The sequence below is a fragment of the Chlorocebus sabaeus genome, chromosome 14 (assembly GCF_047675955.1).
Source record: "Chlorocebus sabaeus isolate Y175 chromosome 14, mChlSab1.0.hap1, whole genome shotgun sequence".
Lineage (NCBI taxonomy): Eukaryota > Metazoa > Chordata > Mammalia > Primates > Cercopithecidae > Chlorocebus > Chlorocebus sabaeus.
The window spans coordinates 69049094-69063672 of NC_132917.1; the positions used below are offsets into that span (position 1 = coordinate 69049094).

General features: G+C 41.0%; 1 protein-coding gene and 1 long non-coding RNA gene across 3 annotated transcripts in view; one reads left to right on the forward strand and one right to left on the reverse strand.

Moving 5' to 3' along the window:
• The window catches only part of ANTXR1 (ANTXR cell adhesion molecule 1), a 266535-nt gene that overhangs the window by 233167 nt on the left and 18789 nt on the right, over positions 1-14579 (forward strand). Inside the window, exon 18 of one of the 2 annotated variants that reach the window (XM_007970382.3) lies at positions 1384-5292. The exons of the other annotated variant lie outside the window; for it this stretch is intronic. Coding sequence (XP_007968573.3) covers positions 1384-1644 — 261 coding nt within the window. The 3' untranslated portion in view covers positions 1645-5292. Of the gene's footprint in view, positions 1-1383; positions 5293-14579 lie in introns of those variants that run through there. 2 annotated transcript variants of the gene reach the window in all.
• Positions 1-14579, reverse strand: part of LOC140713338 (uncharacterized) — a 34835-nt gene that overhangs the window by 2219 nt on the left and 18037 nt on the right. The window lies entirely within an intron of this gene.

Below are 14579 nucleotides of genomic sequence, written 5' to 3' on the forward strand. Positions count from 1 at the left end.
GGGCAGCCTCAGAGAGGAGCAACCCCCGCCCCCCCGCCTCCGTGAGGAATGATGCTGTAGGCATCCAGACATGCCAGAGAGAGAACAATAAGATGCCCCACAGGCATGGGAAGTGAGGGAGGCCAGGAGCCCTCAGGAGGGCGGGTGCACACCCAGGCAAGTGGCCAAGTGAGCTCACACCAGCACAGAATGTGGTGAGCAGGAGGACCCGTCTCCCCTCCATTGCAGAGCTGAGTGTTGCACGGAAGCTCCTGAGTGCCAGATGAGACTAGAGGGTATCTAGTCGGGGACAGAGAAAGCACGCCTGTGCCTCTGGAGAGCAGAGCAGACACACTAGGGGGGAGACAGGGCTACTTAAGGCTGGCTTTGGACGCTGACTTTCAGGATGCTGCTGTAAGGGGTTCCAGGGTCTTCTCTGCATTGTTCAGTTGAGTACCCAAGAAGGGTAGGGGAAAAGCAGAATTCAGGGTAGATGCCTGCTTGGCAATAGAATGTCCCCAGGTTGTATTTCTTAAGGTACACAGGTTGTCAGTTCCTGTGACCACGACAACTCAGGTTACCTGCACAGGTGCAGCTGCATGTAGAAGAGGGATTCCCACAGCCAGAACAAGGGCAGGATAAACTGTTTATTATTTACTAGCACATTGCAGAAGGCAAGGCATGGATGGGGAAGCTGTTTTGGTCACATCAGTAGAGATAGCTGCCTCCTTCATTCATTACCCGGAACAAGCGCTTGAGGGGCCACAGGCGAGGTAAATGCATCAGGGGCTCCACGACAACTCCAATCACAGATTCTAGCTACATCCTTGAATTACAATATAGGAGAAGCTCGTGGTGTTAACCTTCTGCCGTTTCCAGGCATGTAATTGAAATGAATCAGAATAAATGACTTTTGTTTGTGCAATATGAGGACCCCTTCCAGAAGGCAAAGTAGCAGCAGGAAGGATAATTCTGGAGTCTATTTTGGGTTAGAATCACCAATCCCCACCTCTTCCTAGTTGTGTGGCCTTGAAAAAGTAACCTCGCTTTTCTGAACCTGTTTCCTCATCTGTGCAATGGAACAGTTAATAATACCCAGTTAGCAGGGCTGTTGAGGAGATTCAGTTTGACGACCTCTGTACACAGCACCCAATTAAGTTCAGTCTCCTTCCCTTTCTCCCACTTGAGAGAGTTAGACTCCAGGAGAAGATAAATTTTGCAACACAGTCCAGGAAAAGAAAGCGGGGAGCTCACTTGTCCTCAAGTTCTACTATGTGCCACTGGAGAGTTGTCACCAACAGGGGCCTGCTTTCCACATATTCCTTGCAAGCCGCGCACCGCAGCACCACAGGCCCTGATGTGAGGCCATCCGCTCATGCTTCCTTCTCTCCGGTTCTCTTCTAGGGGCGCTGCATCAACTTCACCAGGGTCAAGAACAACCAGCCGGCCAAGTACCCGCTCAACAACGCCTACCACACCTCCTCGCCACCTCCTGCCCCCATCTACACCCCCCCACCTCCTGTGCCCCACTGCCCTCCCCCGCCCCCCAGCGCCCCCACCCCTCCCATCCCGTCCCCACCTTCCACCCTTCCCCCTCCTCCCCAGGCTCCACCTCCCAACAGGGCACCTCCTCCCTCCCGCCCTCCTCCAAGACCTTCTGTCTAGAGCCCAAAGTTCCTGCTCTGGGCTCTCTCAGAAACTTCAGGAGGTGTTAGAACAAGTCTTTCCAGTTAGAGAAGAGGAGTGGTGATAAAGCCCACTGATCTTCACACATTGCTAAAAATTGGTTGGCAATGCCAGTATACCAACAATCACGATCCACGGAAAGAAACAGATATTTTAAATTGCCAGAAAACAAATGATGAGGCAACTACAGTCACATTTATAGCCAGCCATCTATCACCTCTAGAAGGTTCCAGAGACAGCGAAACTGCAAGATGCTCTCAACAGGATTATGTCTCATGGAGACCAGTAAGAAAATCATTTATCTGAGGGTGAAACACAGAGTTGGATAAGAAATACATTGCTGGGTTTCTAAAATGCTGCCCTCCTGCCTGTACTCCACCTCCATCCCTGGACTTTGGGCCCTTGGCCTAGGAGCCGAAGGACCCTCACCCCTGTGCACCACCCAGGAAAGAGGAAATCTTTGCCTACAACTTTGGAAATACTGGGGTCCCTGGTGTGGTAAGGAACTCAACATCAGACAGGTATGCAAAAGGATGTTCTCCTGGGGTTTGCAGGTATATACAAATATATGCCATCTTTTCCTTGCAAATTCTTCGTTTCCAAGTGAGAAAGGGAGCAGGTGTTTACTGATGGAAAAGGTATGTTGCTATGTTGATGTGTAAGTGAAATCAGTTGTGTGCAATTGACAGGGGCGTATTGATGGGAGCATCAGCCAGTTTCTAAAATCCACAGGCCATCAGCAGCTAGAGGTGGCTGGCTTTGGCCAGACATGGTCCCTAAATCAACAGACAATGGCGTTGTCGAAGAGCAACCTGTTAATGATTCATGTGAAAAATCAAGATTTGACTTCAGTTTAAATCACTTGAGGTATGAAGTTTATCCTGTTTTCCAGAGATAAACATGAGTTGATCTTCCCAAAATACCATCATTAGGACCTATCACACAATATCACTAGTTTCTTTTTTTTTTTTTCTTGGTAAAGCTAGCACCAGAGACTTCTGGGTAGAGCTGAGAGACTATGGTCCTGACATAATAAGGATCTTTGATTAACCCCCATAAGGGATGTGTGTGTATACAAATATATTTCTCTTTGGCTTTTCAACATAGAACATCAGCTGTTAACCAAGGGGAAATACATCAGATCTGCAACACAGAAGTGCTCTGCCTGAAAAATCCACCATGCCTGGGACTTGCCCCATTTCTCCAGGTCTTTCTGGATCTGTTTAATCAGTAAGCCCTATAATCACTTGGTAAACACTGGGCTTCATCGCCCAGGGGTAAAAACAGAGCTCCTTGTCGTGGGCCTCCTGCATCAGCCTGTTCAAAATTATCTCCCTCCACAAGTCCTAAACTTCCTGTCCCAAGCCCCCCAAATTCTCAAATCTTTTCTGGAACAAAGCAGAATATAAAATAAATATCAATTTAATGGCTTGGGCTATGGTCTCCAAAGATCCTTCAAGAATATATCAAGCCAGCTTCATTTGCTCACTTTACTTAGAAAAGAGATATAAGGGCCTGGGATACATTTATTTTATCAATACCAATTTTTGTGGCCATGGCAGACATTGCTAATCAATTACAGAACTACTTCCTATTAAGCCCACTGATTTCTTCACAATCCTTCTCAAATTATAACTCCAAAGAGCTGCCACTGAACAGTCAGGTGAACCCAACAGTCAGATGAGAGAAATGAACCCTACTTGCTATCTGTATCTTAGAAAGCAAAAACAAACAGGAGTTTCCAGGGAGAATGGGAAAGCCAGGGAGCATAAAAGGTACAGTCGGGGAAAATAGATCTAGGCAGAGTGCCTTAGTCAGGGACCACGGGCGCTGAATCTGCAGTGCCAACGCCAAACTAACGCATCTCCAAGTGTACCTCCAACCCTAGCCTTCTCCCACAGCTGCCTACAACAGAGTCTCCCAGCCTTCTCAGAGAGCTAAAACCAGAGATTTCCAGACTCATGAAAGCAACCCCCCAGCCTCTCCCCAACCCTGCCGCATTGTCTATTTTTTTTAGAGCACTAGGCTTCTTCTTTCATGTAGTTCCTCATAAGCAGGGGCCAGAATATCTCAGCCACCTGCAGTGACATTGCTGGGCCCCTGAAAACCATTCCGCAGGAGAATGGGTTCCCCAGGCTCACAGTGTAGAGACGTTGAGCCCATCACAACTGTTTTGACTGCTGGCAGTCTAAAACAGTCCACCCACCCCATGGCACTGCCGCGTGATTCCCGTGGCCATTCAGAAGTTCAAGCCAAGATGCTGACGTTGCTGAGCAACGAGATGGTGAGCATCAGTGCAAATGCACCATTCAGCACATCAGTCATATGCCCAGTGCAGTTACAAGATGTTTTGGCAAAGCATTTGATGGAATAGGGAACTGCAAATGTATGATGATTTTGAAAAGGCTCCGCAGGATTTGTTCTTAAAACCGACTCAGTGTGTCATCCCGGGTTATTTAGAATTACAGTTAAGAAGGAGAAACTTCTATAGACTGTATGAACAAGGTGATATCTTCATAGTGGGCTATTACAGGCAGGAGAATGTTTTAACTGGTTTACAAAATCCATCAATACTTGTGTCATTCCCTGTAAAAGGAGACGTGATTATGATCAGGAAACTGCACAAAATTATTGTTTTCAGCCCCCGTGTTATTGTCCTTTTGAACAGTTTTTTTTTATTAAAGCCAAATTTGTGTTGTATATATTCGTATTCCATGTGTTAGATGGAAGCATTTCCTATCCAGTGTGAATAAAAAGAACAGTTGTAGTAAATTATTATAAAGCCGATGATATTTCATGGCAGGTTATTCTACCAAGCTGTGCTTGTTGGTTTTTCCCATGACTGTATTGCTTTTATAAATGTACAAATAGTTACCGAAATGACGAGACCCTTGTTTGCACAGCATTAATAAGAACCTTGATAAGGACCATAGTCTGTTGACAGTCAGCTCACAGTTTCTTGCCTGAAGCTTGGTGCACCCTCCAGTGAGACACAAGATCTCTCTTTTACCAAAGTTAAGAACAGAGCTGGTGGATTAATTAATAGTCTTGGATATCTGGCCATGGGTAACCTCATTGTAGCTATCATTAGAATGGGCAGAGATGATCTTGAAGTGTCACATACACTAAAGTCCAAACACTATGTCAGATGGGAGTAAAATCCATTAAAGAACTAGAAAAAAATAATTATAAGATGATAAGCAAATGTTTCAGCCCAGTGTCAATTCAGTGAAAAAAATTAATGCTGTGTAAAATGGGTTGAATTAGTTTGCAAACTATATAAAGATATATGCAGTAAAAAGTCTGTTAATGCACATCCTGTGGGAATGGAGTGTTCTAACCAATTGCCTTTTCTTGTTATCTGAGCTCTCCTGTATTATCATACTCAGATAACCAAATTAAAAGAATTAGAATATGATTTTTAATACACTTAACATTAAACTCTTCTAACTCTTTCTTCTTTCTGTGATAATTCAGAAGATAGTTATGGATCTTCAATGCCTCTGAGTCCTTATTATAAAAAATCAGTTATCACTATACCATGCTATAGGAGACTGGGCGAAACCTGTACAATGACAACCCTGGAAGTTGCTTTTTTAAAAAAAAATAATAAATTTCTTAAATCAACTCTTCTTTCTGGTTATTTGTCTGTTTGTTATAAAAATAAAGTGCAATGTATTCAAGTCCTCAATATCCTGATCATAATACAGTGGTTGCTGTGCTATACATTAAAGTACATTTCTCAAATGATTTCATGCCTTCCACTAATTTCTCTACTGTCTGGATTACTGTCATTTCTTCCTTAGCTGTCAGACATTCAAAATTTTTTTTATTTCTCATAACAAATTTCAAATTAAAAATGTAATCCACGCTAAGAGAAAGTAAATAAAAAGTGAAAACAGAGAACATACAGGAAAAATATAGTGCCTCAGGATTGTGTTTGGCTAACATAGCAGAAAGGCAACTAGGATTGATTTTACAAGGAGTCCAGAGATTTGCAGCAACCCAAGAACCAGACAGTGTTGTGGACAGTGCTGCAATCAATACCCTTCTATGTACATCTCAAAATCTTCGTATTGCTTCTGCATTTCTGATACAACTCACTTTATCCCTCCCAGCAGTTTTAATTCAGCTCCTCCATTTAAATATTTTGTGGGTAGAAGAGCATCTCCTTCTAGTTCCTGAATTTATTTCTTTGTAAGATCTCATTAAGCCTTGACTACATCTTAATTGGAATAAAACCATCCACAAACAGAAAGTCATGCCACAGGTTTTTTCTAAGTTTTCACTAGTATTTGCTTTTTAATAGGTTTGGGCACGTACACATTTTAAAATTATATCTTTAATAAGTGTGTTTTGGGGGTTTTTTGGAGACTGGATCTTACTCTGTCACCCAGGCTGGAGTGTAGTGACGCAGTCGTGGCTCATTGCAGCCTCAAACTCCTGGGTTCGAGCAATTCTGCCACTTCACCTTCCCAAGCAGCTGGGACTATGGGCATATGCCACCACACCTGGCTAATGTGGGGGGGTGGGGGCGGGGGGGTTGTTTTTGTTTTTAAAGAGATAGGGTCTCACTGTGTTGCCCAAGCTCATCCCAAACTCCTCGCCTCAAGTGATCCTCCTGCCTCAGGCTCCTGATAGTAAATGGTTTTGAGATAATAGGTTAGAAATTTGAAAAGAAAAAAGAAAAGCTGGAGCTTCACCTCACTCCTTACACCAAAATAAATTCTAACTGAATTTACGTGTAACAAATAAAACTAGAAAAGTACTAGAAATGTGAAAAAAGTTTTCTGTATGGTATAAAGAATGTTAAAATCCTACATATTGTTTGCATGATCCATCAACTTTCTCCTGAAATTGCTTGAAATACCCTGAGTAATGCTCCAATGCATTAAGTTGAACAAAGGAACCATTAATAGCAGGAATTAAGATCATTTATCAGGTGCTAAATGTGAACATGATTTGAGATCCACCATTGTTCACTAATCTGTCTTCAGATAAATCTGTTTTGTGGAGTATCACTTAGATATAAAACAATCAGAATAATACTTTGTCCATCTAAATACATTATAAACAAGGTATCACTTAACAGTTACTATGTATTTGGTATAAGGGTATAGAGTTGGCATATGCCAAACATGATTTTTATTCTCTTTACAATTGTATTGTAATTTTTATGCTGACTACAATTGTATTGTGTTGTTTGGAATCACCACACCCCATCCCAGGTTATCATATCTAAACAAATTAGAAGCCTTATGATTCCACTTCTGTAATCTTCTATTCCTTTCCCTTTTTTTTCCTCAAAATTCAAGTAGTCACTAAATTATAAAGATTCTTCCTTCTCTACTTAAGTTGGGATATTTTAGGTTTTGGAGTTTGAAAGTATGCCTCTCCTTTACTTGGTTATAAGTGCCATTTCGCAGTGTACTTATAAAGCAGTCACTGAGTTAACACAATTTTCTCTGAGTCACTTGAGAGCTGAAAGCAAGGATCTGTTAAAAGATACTCAGTTAATTGTGCACATTCAGAACTTTAGCCAGCATCTTTAGTTGGGACTTCCTTGTAAACATTAAAATAGAAGCAACGCATAAAATATACTTTCCTTTGGGTAGTTAAGTAGTTTACATTCTTGCAAAGGATTTTTAAAGTACAAAAATTGCTGGTTGTTAGGGCTGGTGTGGAAAACATTTCACTTTCTTCTGAAACAGATGTTGTAAGACAAGAGAACTGTCAAGCACCTATGATTAGTCCCTTCCAAAAATGTGCGCCCCCAAGAGTAGCCAGGAAACCCTATAGAGCCCCTAACTTCACATTTTTTTAAAATACAAGCACTGTGACATTCGCTTCCCTGTGAATCCCACCCCAACTTTGCAGGATACAGAGCCCATGTCTTTTTGCTTAGTTTTACTCTTAACATTATTTACAACAGGACACCTGTAAATGTAAAAGACTGGTGTGGAATTAATGATAATCTGCATTTCCAGCCAAGCTCCTGTGGAGATATTCCATGCAAACCTAAAGTGTGGTTCATAAATAAGATGAGCAGAAGCATCCACATTCATCTGACATTGCACGAAGGGGCTTCTCCAGGCTGGGGTGGACTGTTCAATTCCTCTCCTTCTAAATGGTGGCCAAGATGGTGGGTCTCAAACCTCAGGTGAATAAATCTATCCCTAAGGGGAGTAATGTGGGTCTCAGTCATCTCTCCAGGAAGAGAAATTCTTTTTCCTACTTCAATCAAATGGGCATTCTAAGCATTTGCCACAGATAATCCTTTCTGATACCATACACTAGATTGCCTTCCCCACTCTGGGCAGAATTGGGTGTTATGAGCATTTCTGGCCATTGTCAGTGCCTGTGTTATATCTGACCCCGGTGATGTAATCACTGCAAGAAATAAGACTACAGAGCTCCAGGAGATTTTGATTCCACCTCCTATACTTGTCAGACACTTTCACTTGCCCCATGAAAGCTACCTCAACAAATACTCACTCCCAGCAGACCCTGGCCACTCTACATGTTACTTCTGTGACTGTTGGTTTTCAGTGCATTCTAATGTTTAAATCAGCGTTTTTATAAGCTCCTTTAATATTTGCTTTTATGAGCTCCTTAAAAGAGAATTATCTCTACTTAATCTTGGACCATTAGTAAAAACAAAAAGTGATCCTATCACTATGTCTCAGTGTGATTAATTTTTTAAAAAAAATTTAACTTCCTTAGCAATTTAGGAATGGGGAGGAAAAAAGCAACATCATTAACCTGATAGAATGTATCTACACGAACCTACAGGAAATGTACTTAACATAAAATATTTTAAAATATTACCTTTAAAGTAAAAAAGAAGGCCGGGCATGGTGGCTCATGCCTGTAATCCCAGCACTTTGGGAGGCCAAGGCAGGCGGATCACAAGGTCAGGAGATCGAGACCACAGTGAAACCCCGTCTCTACTAAAAATACAAAAAATTAGCCGGGCACAGTGGCGGGCGCCTGTAGTCCCAGCTACTCGGGAGGCTGAAGCAGGAGAATGGCGTGAACCCAGGAGGCGGAGGTTGCAGTGAGCCGAGATCGCACCACTGCACTCCAGCCTGGGTGACAGAGCGAGACTCGTCTCAAAAAATAAAAAAGAAAATAAAAAGGAAAAAGATTTCAACCATCACTATTATTGTCTACCTTTGGTCCTAGCCAGTGCAATAAAACAAACAAAATGAAAACGTAATTATAATTATCAGGAAGAAAAAAACTGATTATTTGAAGTAAATATAATTTACTACCTAAAAATTCCATGGAATCAACTTAAAAATTCTTAGAACTAATAAAAGAGTTGGCCAGGTACATGGTAAACACTATTAATAATCAGTTAGGAAACAAGAAAAAGTTATTCATTCATAATAGAAAAAATTATATGTGTGTATGTGTGTATGTGTGTGTATAAATTAACCAGAAATTAACTATAAATAAACCTAACAAAAAATGTGCAAAACTTATGGAAAGACAATTATAAAACTTCAATGAAATATTCTTAATAAATGGAGAACTATACTACATTCCAAGAATTTGCCACAAATAATAATACAAATAATACAAATAATACAAATTCTTGGAATTTAGTATAGTTCACTCTTTTCCATTCATGGAAAGAGTTAATATTGAAAAGAAGTCAGTTCTCTCTCAAACTCAACTCGTGTCAATTTAAAAAAAAAAAAAAAACCCACTAGGAAGATGTTTACTTTCAAATACCAATTCTAGGTTTTAATTAGAAAAGGAAATGGACAACTATAGTTAATGTATGGTGATAGAACAGTTTTCAGAAACAGACCTGTAAATAAATGGAAGTTTAGTTTATCATAATAGCATTTCCAAAACTAATTCTTTAATAAACGACTACGTAATTGGGAAAAACAAGATGAAATTCCTGTCTCTGCTACATACAAAAATAAATTCCAAATGGATTAAATAAAAGCAAATGCATGCCAAGTTTTCTTGCTTCTAATTAACAGTGACAGTGTCCCTTAGCAACACTGTCTTATGAATGGAAGTTTCTTATAATCTTGCCAATCAGACAGATCTCATCTCCCAGAAAAAAGTGGAGAGAGAAGTGGAAGGGCTGAAAGGAATTGTCTTCTAAAGGAGGCAGGAATAAGGAGAAAAAAGAAAAAAGGGTCCTTCCACTGCCCACACTCTGAGACTACAGTAGAACGTACATTACTGTAACCTCTCCACTAACAGTCTCACACAGAGGGTGCCTCTCACATAGTAATCAGTGAAAAAACTATAAGTAGTTATAAGTAGTTAATGAGTAAATGAACTTATAAATGAAGAATCTCAATGTTTCCAAATGCTTAAGCAAATCAACAATAGACATGGAAGCTGTGTATGGGACAATGTTTTCTTTCAGGAACCAAAGGTAATAAACAAATTCCCCTTCTCTTATTGCCTTTGTGGAAATATTCCAAGTGCTGACTCTCACTGGGTGATATTGAATGAATCCCTCTGAGAATTCATTAGCTTTGTCAATTTACTGGATTACTTTTCAACGCATACACATTCTTCCGCAATCTTTGTCTGTTGAGGTTAAGTCCCTTTTGCATTTGGCTTGAAAGGAAAAATAAGAGTTGATGCCAGGAACTTGGGGTAGGTGCCAGAAGAAAAACAGTGCCAGCCCTGGCAGTCGTCAGAAGACTGAACTCCAGTTTATCTCATCTGTTTATCAAGTGTCCTGTCACAGGACCGGATCCCCTGCCATTCTTTGAATGCGTAGAGCAAGACTCAATGGTTGGGTTATGGTTCACTGAGGAAACGGTAAGATTCCAGAATCAAGAGTCAGGCTGTTGTGATGCCTATTAATGTGTCCATAAACAAGGCAGCTGTTGATCTGTAGATTTATGTTCTGATATTTCACAACTGCCAGAAAGGGCTTTGTTCAGTCTATGAGAAGGAGGTCTCCTCTCTTCTGCCCACGAAGCATGTGATCTGTTAATTCAGTCACAACTACTGCTGGCATTACTAGTAGACTATAGAAACTGATAATCACTTTCTTTTTTCTTTTCTTTTTTTTTTTTAATTAATAGACTTTACTCTTTAAAACAGTTTTAGGTTTACAGAAGAATTAAGGACATCATGCAGAGAGTTCCCTTATATTCCCTCTTCCCTGCACACAGTTTTTCCTATTGCTAACTATTGGTGTGGTACATTTGTTACAATTGATGAATCAAAACTGACACATTATTTTTTTTTTTTTTTTTTTTTTTTGAGACAGGGTCTTGTTCTGTCACCCAGGCTGGAGTGCAGTGGCACAATCATGGCTCACTGTAACCTCAACCTCCTGGACTCAAGCATCCTCCCACCTCAGCCTCCCAAGTAGCTAGGACCACAGGCACGTAGCACCACACCTGGCTAATTTTTGTATCATTTTTTTTTTTTTGTAGAGAAGGGGTTCGCCATGCTACCCAGGCTGATCTTGAACTCCTGGGATGGAGCAATCTGCCCCCCTCAGCCTCCCAAAGTGCTGGGATTACAGGCATGAACCACCACACCCAGCCCACGTTATTATTTACTAATGTTCATAGTTTAGTACATTAGAGTTCATTCTTTGTGTTGTACAGTTCTGTGGGTTTTGACATATGCACACACATCCATGTATCATACAGAATACTTCCACTGCCCTAAGTATCCCCTGCACTTCACCTATTCATCCATCCTCCTCCTCGCCCACAAACCCTGTAAACCCCTAATCTTCTTTTTTCAGACAAGGTCTTGCTCTGTCGCTCAGGCTGGAGTGCAGTGGCCCAATCATGGCTCCCTGCAGCCTCAACCTCCTGGGCTTAAGCAATCCTCCCATCTCAGCCTCCCAAGGAGCTTTGGGCCACAGACGCACACCACCACGCCCAGCTAATGTTTTTGATTTTTTTTTGTAGAGACAGGGTCTTGCTATGTTGCCCAGACTGATCTCAAACTCCTGAGCTCAAGAGATCCTTTTGTGTCGGCCTCCATGACTTTTTTTAATGTCTCCATAATTGGCAATTTCCAGAATGCAATATAGGTGGAATCATTCAGTACATACGATTATTGGGTTGGCCTCTTTCACTTAGCAGTATGCATTTAAATTTCCTCCATGCCTTTTCATTGCTTCATATTCCATTTTTTTTAATTACTGAATAATATTTAATTATCTGGATGTATCACAGCTTGTTCACCCAGCCACCTACTAAGGAATACTAAAGCTGACTTTCTAACTGCTTTGAACAGCCCATAGAGAGGAATCGGTGGGGAGGTTTATGTTTTCAATAAAGTATTCTAAGGTTTTTTATCTGTGTGTAAGATACAGGTGGTGAGGGGCGAGTAACGCACGTAATTCATTTTCCCAGCACCAAAACAAAACCTCTTAAGCATTTTAATTCCCTTCTAGTCATTTTTATGTATATTAATTTTAACATTGAAATTATACTATAAATGCAAGTTTCTACCTTGTATTTTTTTACTTAATATTATAAAAAAGTATAGGGAGAGTGTAGGTATTTTGCTCTGATCCCCTCTTCAAGGTATTTTCCCCTGCTACCCACCCCCAGCTGCTGGGAATAGCAGCTACTGGCAGCTCACAGCTGCCTCCCTCACTAGGACTCACTCTTGGCCTTAGCCAAGGTTATGCCCCTCCCAGGGTGGGCCCATGGCCAGTGACCAGCTAGTGCTTAATACAAAGGCTTGGCAGCCCCCTTTCCCCAAACTGGGGAATACTCAGAAGAGCCATGCCAGCTCCAGAGGTCAGCTGAAGCTTCCATTGTAACTGTATTGCAAATCAGCTTCTCCTTCCACTCAATCTTTCCTTCTTTAATTCTGATCTCTTGAGAGCATTTCCTAATACAGCTCACCAACTGGGTCTGTTCCCAGGGATCGAATACAGTTGTTACCAGAAATAGTCCTTAGAAGCAGACTCTTTCATTGAATTCTAGGTCACTTACAGCAATTACTTCGGCAATGGGGACCCCATCACCTGTTGTAGGTGGGGGATGGATAGCCCTTAGAATCCTGCGGTGGTACAGTTGTTAAAACTTTCACAGGTGGTGAACTGGGATGGGATACCAGTGGAAGGAGATGCACTCGCTGGTGCAATGTATCTGGTATTCAAAAGGTATAAGAGATGGTAAATATAAAGGCTATGGAATTTGACGGCCATTGCTATAACTTGATTCATTGAAGAAAGATACGATAGACTCAGGATAATTAATCATCAATTCAAGGAAAAATATGAAAATTAGAAGGTCTCTTGGGAAACATTTAAGGAAACCTCAACCTCCTACAGGTGGAGGGCAGCAGAGCAGAGATCCAGCTAAGGACTTAATCATAAGAGTAGTGGAGCTTCTGGCTGGATGTGGTGGCTCATGCCTGTAATTCCAGTACTTTGGGAGGCTGAGGCAGGGGATCATTTGAGGTCAGGAGTTTGAGACCAGCCTGGTCAACATAGTGAAACCCCAACTCTAGCCAGGCATGGTGGTGTGCACCTAAAATCCCAGCTACTCGGGAGGCTGAGGCAGGAGAATCACTTGAACCCAAGAGGTGGAGTTTGTAGTGAGCCGAGATCACACCACTGCACTCCAGCCTGGGAAACAGAGACTCCATCTCAAAAAAAAAAAAAAAAAAAAAAGAGTGAAGCTTCAGAGAGAGTTGAATTCCCAACACCAGCAGGTCTCCTGTGTCAAATTTGGGGCCCTACTAAGGAAGCAGTGGGACCCTGATTCCCCTACTCTTGTTGGGACTACAAAAGAAGCCTACTCCCATTTGTTAGAAGATACTGCCTCGGAAGTCTTAGCTAGAGCAATCAGACAAAAGGAAAGAAATAAAAGGCATGCAAATTGGAAAGGAAGAAATCAAATTATCCTTGTTGCAGATGATATGATCTTATGTTTGGAGAAACCTAAAGACTCCACCAAAAAACTATTGGGGCTGGTAAACAAATTCAGTAAAGTTGCAGAATACAAAATCAACATACAAAAATCCATAGTATTTCTACTTGTCAACAGTGAATAATCTGAAAAAGAAATCAAGAAAGTAATCCCATTTGCACTAGCTACGAATAAAACATCTAAGAATTAATCAAACAAGTGAAAGATTTCTACAATGAAAACTATAAAACATTAATGAAGGAAATTAATGAAAGAAAGATGGCACCAAAAAACGGAGAGATATTCCATGTTTATGGATTGGAAGAATCAATATTTTTTAAATGTCCATGCTGCCCAATACAATCTACAGATTCAATGCAATCCCCATCAATATACCAATGACATCTTTCACAACGATAGGAAAAAACAACCCTAACATTTATGGAAGCACAAAAGACCCAGAATACCAAACTCTCCAGAGCAAAAATAACAAACCTGGAGGAATCACATTATCTGACTTCAAATTATACTATAGAGCTATAGTAACCAAAACACCATGGTACTGGCATAAAAACAGATACATAGACCAATGAAACAGAACAGAGAACTCAGAAACAAATCCATATATCTACAGTAAACTCATTTTTAACAATGATACCAAGAACATACATTGGGGAAAGGACAGTCTTCTATAAATGGAGCTGGGGAAACTGGATTTTCATATGCAGAACAATGAAACTAGACCTCTATCTCTCACCATATACAAAAATAAAATCAAAATGACTTCAAGAATTTAAGTTGTCAAACTATGAAACTACTAAAGAAAACAATGGGGAAACGCTCCAGAATATTGGACTGGGCAAAGATTTCTTGAACAATATCCTACAAGCACAGGCAACAAAGCAAAAACAGACAAATGGGAACACATCATGTTAAAAAGCTTCTTCAAGGCAAAGGAAACAATTAGCAAAGTGAAGAGACAATCCACAGAATGGGAGAAAATATTTGCCAACCATCCAGCTGACAAGGGATTAA